Raw genomic sequence first — 7264 nt, 5'->3', positions numbered from 1 at the left:
CCATCGCGGGATTTTATATGTAAGCATATTTAAATATATATCGCGGATTTTTCGTTGCTTCGCGGGTTTCTGCGGACAATGGGTCTTTTAATTTCTGGTACATGCTTCCTCAGTTGGTTTGCCCAGTTGATTTCATACAAGGGACGCTATTGGCAGATGGCTGAGAAGCTACCCAGCTTACTTTTCTCTGTCTCTCTTGCACTGACTTTCTCTGATCCTGACGTAGGGGGTGTGAGCAGGGGGGCTGTTCGCACACCTAGACGATACGGATGCTCGTCTAAAAATGCTGAAAGATTATCTTCATGTTGCTATCTTTTGTGCAGCTGCTTCCTGAAACGACATGCAGCACGGTGCTTCGCATACTTAAAAGTTCGAAGGGCACGTATTGATTTTTGATTGAAAAACATAATCTGTCTCTCTCTCTCTCTTTTTGTCTGCTCCTGACGGAGGGGGTGTGAGCTGCCGCCTTCAACAGCTTTGTGCCGCGGTGCTTCACATACTTAAAAGCAGCCCTATTGATTTGTTTGCCTTTCTCTCTATCTCTGTGACAGCCTGTGCTCCTGACACGCACTCCTTTGAAGAGGAAGATATGTTTGCATTCTTTTAATTGTGAGATGGAACTGTCATCTCTGTCTTGTCATGGAGCACAGTTTAAACTTTTGAAAAAGAGACAAATGTTTGTTTGCAGTGTTTGTATAACGTTCCTGTCTCTCTACAACCTCCTGTGTTTCTGCGCAAATCTGTGACCCAAGCATGACAATATAAAAATAACTATATAAACATATGGTTTCTACTTAGTGGATTTTCTTATTTCGCGGGTGGCTCTGGAACGCAACCCCCGCGATTGAGGAGGAGGGATTACTGTATATGTATATGTGTATATATGTATGTATGTATATATATATATATGTGTGTATATATATGTGTGTATGTATGTGTGTATATATATATATATATATATATATATATATATATATATATATATATATATATATGTATATATATATATATATATATATATATATATATGTAGGATATATAATCATAATATTTATATTTTTTTTAATTTTTCTTGAGGAGGACCACGGATGGATACTTCTTATCGTCCTGTACGCCCTTTGAATTCTGGAAAAATTATGCAAAACAGGCCTCAGTATCCCGGTTTGCCTGGCATGCCTGGTATACCTGGAATGATTGGGATAGATCAACAAACATTCCGTATGGCACAGTACAATAAACAGCCATCTCAACAAGGGCAACTTCTGCGACACCAACTGCAGGTGAAACTGGTGAGAGATGTATTTAGAAATGGAAATAGTAATCTGGTTGTCTTCCTTTACATTTTTTTTATTTTGTTACTTTAATGACTTTCCTTATTTACACAGCAAAACCAGGTGTTAGGGCCAAGGCAGATGAACCCAAATCCTTCCTATGTGCCAATGCAGACACCTCAGGTAGGTAGAAAAGATAAGTAATTTCATAGCATCTCCTTGGATTTAGGCTTAAAAATTATTTTTGCTTGCAACCCTTTAGCTTATATCTTTTGAATAATCGTTCCCTTCCACACTAGTAGTCCTGCATACATTTTGGTGGAAAGACTGTTTAATGTAAAAGAAGAATTTGTATTTTTTCCACTTATTCCTATGTATGTATGTGTGTATATATATATATATATATATATATATATATATATATATATATTCATATCCTGTTTTATTAAGCCTTAGGGCAAGTTGGTATTTTGCTTCTGTTTCTGTTTTGCTCCTATTGTCTCTCCAAAGTAATGTTTTCTTTCCAGAATATATCACAGAATTATACAAATTATGCCTCACACATGGGAATGCAGCAGCATCCTTCACAAACAGGTGGAATGGTTCCAACTACTTATTCCAACGCACCCTTTCAAGGCACGCACCCAAGTACAAACCCAGCAATGGTGGACCCTCATCGGCAGATGCAGACAAGACCAAGTGGCTATGTTCACCAGCAGGCACCTGGCTATGCACATACTATGCCAAACACACAGAGGTAAGGCTCTTTTTTTTGTGTGTGATCAAATTTTTATAGAGGTGAGATGCTATCATTTAAATTGCTTTTCCGTTGTACTTATTTTAAATTGTTGGTTGATTTATAGTCTACTTTTTCAAATTACATATGAAAGTGAACATGTGCTTCTTGATATGTTAACATAACATGCATCTGTTTTAATACAGTGTCTCTTTCATTGTACTGTGATATATAAAATCAATACAATTTCAGAAAATCAATTTCAATTCAATTCTTTATTGTCATGTGTACAAGTACCATGTACAATGAAATGCTTGCTTGCATGTGCCCCCGCAGACAGTGAACATAGACAAAAAAAACACAATAATTGAATGAATATAAATAAGTAAATAAATAAAACCAGGATCCTAGGAATAAATAGAGACAGTGGCAGAAGTATATGTGCAGGTAACAGTGGAGGTGACACAAGGTTACTGATTGTTCATGATTGCAGTTGGGTAGAAAATGAACTTTAGTCGCTTCCCAGATAGGAGGGTGAAAAGTGACAGTGCAGGGTGGCTGGGGTCCCACCTGATACAGTTCACTTTCCTGAGACAGTGTGTAGTGTGGATGACATGGATTGCAGGGAGATGTGTGCCTGTGATCTGCTGTGCTGTATTCACCACACGCTGCAGAGCTCTGCAGTCCTGAACTGAGCAGTTGCTGTACCAGGATGTGAAGCATCCTGTCAGGGTGGATTCCATAGTACGCCTGTAGAATCTGCACAGGGTTGTGGGGGACATCCGGGCTTTACTCAGTCTCCTGAGGAAGTATAGGCATTGTTGGGCTTTCTTGACTACTGCCACAGTATGACTTGAGCATTTAAGGTCATCAGTGAGGGTGACTCCGAGGATCCTAAAGCTGCTGACCTGCTCCACAGCCTCACCTCCGATATAGATGGGGCTGTGCTCTGTTGCCTGTTTGCAGAAATACACAATCCTCTCCTTAGTTTTGCTAACATTGAGGGTGAGGCTGCTGTTCTGACACCATTCTGCCAGGAGTCTGACCTCCTCCCTGTAGGCCGTCTCATCGTCCTCGCTGATCAGACCTATTACAGTGGTATTGTCAGCAAACTTGAGGATGGTGTTAGAGTTGTACTTACAGTGGGTACGGAAAGTATTCAGACCCCCTTCAGTTTTTCACTCTTTGTCATATTGCAGCCATTTGCTAAAATCATTTAAATTAATTTTTCCCTCATTAATGTACACACAGCACCCCATATTGACAGACAAAAAAAAGAATTTTTGAAATTGTTGCAGATTTATTAAAAAAGAAAAACTGAAATGTCACTTGGTCCTAAGTATTCAGACCCTTTGCTGTGACACTCATATATTTAACTCAGGTGCTTTCCATTTCTTCTGATCATCCTTGAGATCACCTTCATTTGAGTCCAGCTGTGTTTGATTATACTGATTGGACTTGATTAGGAAAGTCACACACCTGTCTATATAAGACCTTACAGCTCACAATGCATGTCAGAGCAAATGAGAATCATGAGGTCAAAGGAACTGCCTGAAGAGCTCAGAGACAGAATTGTGGCAAGGCACAGATCTGGCCAAGGTTACAAAAAAATTTCTGCTGCACTTAAGGTTCCCAAGAGCACAGTGGCCTCCATAATCCTTAAATAGAAGACGTTTGGGACGACCAGAACCCTTCCTAGAGCTGGTCGTCCGGCCAAGCTGAGCTACCGGGGGAGAAGAGCCTTGGTGAGAGAGGTAAAGAAGAACCCAAAGATCACTTTGGCTGAGATCCAGAGATGCAGTCAGGAGATGGGAGAAAGTTGTAGAAAGTCAGCCATCACTGCAGCCCTCCACCAGTCAGGGCTTTATGGCAGAGTGGCCTGTCAGAAGCCTCTCCTCAGTGCAAGACACATGACAGCCCGCATGGAGTTTGCTAAAAGACACCTGAAGGACTCTCTTGTCTGATGAGACCAAGATAGAACTTTTTGGCCTTAATTCTAAGCGGTATGTGTGGAGACAACCAGGCATTGCTCATCAATTGTCCAATACAGTCCCCACAGTGAAGCATGGCAGTGGCAGCATCATGCTGTGGGGGTGTTTTTCAGCTGCAGGGACAGGACGACTGGTTGCAATCGAGGGAAAGATGAATGCGGCCAAGTACAGGGATATCCTGGACAAAAACCTTCTCCAGAGTGCTAAGGACCTCAGACTGGGCTGAAGGTTTACCTTCCAACAAGACAATGACACTAAGCACACCGCTAAAATAACGAAGGAGTGGCTTCACAACAATTCTGTGACTGTTCTTGAATGGCCCAGCCAGAGCCCTGACTTAAACCCAATTGAGCATCTCTGGAGAGACCTAAAAATTGTTGTCCACCAACGTTTACCATCCATCCTGACAGAACTGGAGAGGATCTGCAAGGAGGAATGGCAGAGGATCCCCAAATCCAGGTATGAAAAACTTATTGCATCTTTCTCAAGAAGACTCATGGCTGTATTAGCTCAAAAGGGTGCTTCTACTAAATACTGAGCAAAGGGTCTGAATACTTAGGACCATGTGATATTTCAGTTTTTCTTTTTTAATAAATCTGCAACAATTTCAAAAATTCTTTTTTTTGTCTGTCAATATGGGGTGCTGTGTGTACATTAATGAGGGAAAAAATTAAATGATTTTAGCAAATGGCTGCAATATGACAAAAGAGTGAAAAATTGAAGGGGGTCTGAATACTTTCCGTACCCACTGTAGCTACACAGTCATGGGTGTAGAGAGAGTAAAGCTGAGCACACTGCCCTGCAGGGTCCAGTGTTGATGGTGATGATGGAGGAGGTTTTTCCACCAATAACCACTTGCTGAGGTCTGCTGGTGAGGAAGTCCAGTACCCAGTTGCACAGTGAAAAGCTAAGCCCCAGATCCAGGAGTTTAGTGATGAGCTGGGATGGAATGACGGTGTTAAAAGCAGAGCTGTAGTTCACAAACAGCAGCCTGGCATAACCGTTCTTATTCTCCGGATGAGACAGGGTGGTGTGAAGTGTTATGGCGATGGCATCCTCAGTGGACCTGTTGCAACGGTAGGCAAACGAGAGGGTCCAGACTGTCAGGGATGATGTCCTTGATGTGTTCTAGCACTACACTGTTTTATTAAATGCCCTTGTTAAGGTGCATTCTTTAAAATATGAAATAAAGTGAAGATTGCTTGAATGCTGCAAGCTGAGTACATTAATTGGGGAAAAAAATATCTAGAACATTAAATATGTGTGAGTTACAAACTAACATTAACCTTTACCGTTAGATATATAGATAGATAGTTTTATATAGATAGATAGTTTATTTGGCCTTAGGGGAACGTGTGGCATTATAAAGCAGTATAATACTTTTATGAATAACATACAAATAATACTGTATGTAGTTATGTAGTTAATTTTGTTTCCACAGTCAGATCTGATACTATTTTGTATTTGTAAATGCAGTTTATTAAAAAAACTTAAGTTAGTACATTATTTATAATAATTAAACTACCCATTACTCACAATGTGGTTTACTCATTATTCTACTGTGTGAAGATTTTTTGGGGGGTGAACACCATTCCACCTATGTTCTTTTAAACATAGAAAAATCATATTAAGTATATATTGAAATGATTCACTAAAGTATATTACAAAAGCTTACAAACCAACAAATGATACATGTGTAGTGATGATTAAAAAAAAGGAAAAAAAGCATGTGACTTTACAAAATTTGGGTCATTTGCACTTGTTATTCTGGGAGCACTTGAAAGAGACTTGAAAGGAGAGGTCAGTCTGTTACTTCTGTAGCGCTCAAAAGAAACAAATGTTAATAGACAGCAGGGTGAGAGGCACATTCTACATGGGTTTTTCTGCTTTTGATGTTGATATGGTCATATGAAAAAGTAAATACACCTTATGGAAATTGTCTTTTTCAACATATTTGAATTGGTAAACAGTAGATCTTCATACAAACAATGCCTACAGATAAAGATAATATACTGTACTTTGAAAAAACACAAGGATATTTTGCCTTTTCAATCATTTATTAAACAAAAATATTATAGATATAATGGTCTACAGGGAAAAGATAAGTATGCCCTTTAGCAGAAATCAGCTAAAGTTTTTTTGGGTAGACACTAATGCAGTAAAGTCAGATAAAGTGACAGTGCTCAATGTAAGACTGCTGTTGCTACACATCCCATGCAGGTCAAATTTGTGCAATCTTTTTCTGATTGTCGATGCCATGTGCTTTCACACCAACATTTGCAGGTGCTATCTGTAGATCTTGAAATAAAATTTTGGGGTTCTTAGAGACTTATTTTAGAATCAAATAGACCAGTCTTGGGCCAATTTTACTGAGCCGGCCAATCACAGACAAATTAGCAATCATTTGAAATCTGCGTTACTTGTAAATTTTCCTTACAGTGGAGTGATTGATTTCAAATAATATGGTGATCTTTTTTTTTTTTTTAATTCCTTGCTAGACTCTTAGGCATCTACAGCCCTCTTATAGAGTTCTTTTGCTCATGGCATGATGACACCACACACGTCAATAGCAAGGATTACACCAAACTCTGGATATTTGCGGTTTGAATAAGACTCCCTCTTGAGGTTCTAATCATTGGCACATATTCTGGAGCACCTGTTTCAAACTGTATGGATTTGAAATGGTTCTAAATGTAGGGGTGTACTTATATTTTCCACATGACAAATCTGCATGTTTGTTATTTAAATTATAAGAATGAACACACCATGTCGATTTTATGTCATTTGTTCAAGCCTTTGCCTGTAAGCATTGTTTTCATGTTCAGATATGTTGAAAAAGTTCATTTCCATAGGGTGTACTTACTTTTTCACTTTACTGCATACTGTATTTGATATTTTCTTGATATATTTTGCATTATTTGATTTATTATTTATTTACCCTTTCCAGTTGCTGTTTCTTTATACCCCTTATGTATGTTTGTAGCTTCTACTGGGAGAATAAGGCGCACAGTATATTTGTTAAAAATCAAAGCTACATTTTCAACGAGAGTAGCCAAACTAGCATTAAAACTCAAAATCTCACAATGTAAATTTTATTGAAAATGGCTGTAGTAATCAATAATTCAAATACTGGAATATTACCTCTAATAGAATGCCTGATTTCTGGTTATCAGGATAAGAAAGCAATTCTAATATTACAATTGGGTTTTATTAACTTATTAACAAAGTTCTCTTTATCTTCTTCATTTCTTAAATTTTAAAGCTGT

At 38.7% G+C, this 7264-nt stretch overlaps 1 protein-coding gene across 1 annotated transcript in view; it reads left to right on the top strand.

Annotated features, from left to right (window-relative positions):
- med12 (mediator complex subunit 12) overlaps nucleotides 1–7264 on the top strand; it is a 146450-nt gene that overhangs the window by 118386 nt on the left and 20800 nt on the right. The window contains 3 exon segments of the mRNA XM_051935384.1: nucleotides 1081–1289; nucleotides 1386–1454; nucleotides 1799–2028. Coding sequence (XP_051791344.1) covers nucleotides 1081–1289; nucleotides 1386–1454; nucleotides 1799–2028 — 508 coding nt within the window.

The sequence above is a fragment of the Erpetoichthys calabaricus genome, chromosome 12 (assembly GCF_900747795.2).
Source record: "Erpetoichthys calabaricus chromosome 12, fErpCal1.3, whole genome shotgun sequence".
In the NCBI taxonomy this organism is placed as follows: domain Eukaryota; kingdom Metazoa; phylum Chordata; class Cladistia; order Polypteriformes; family Polypteridae; genus Erpetoichthys; species Erpetoichthys calabaricus.
The sequence above is the reverse complement of the archived record's forward strand: the minus strand, read 5'-3'. Positions and strand labels throughout refer to the sequence as shown.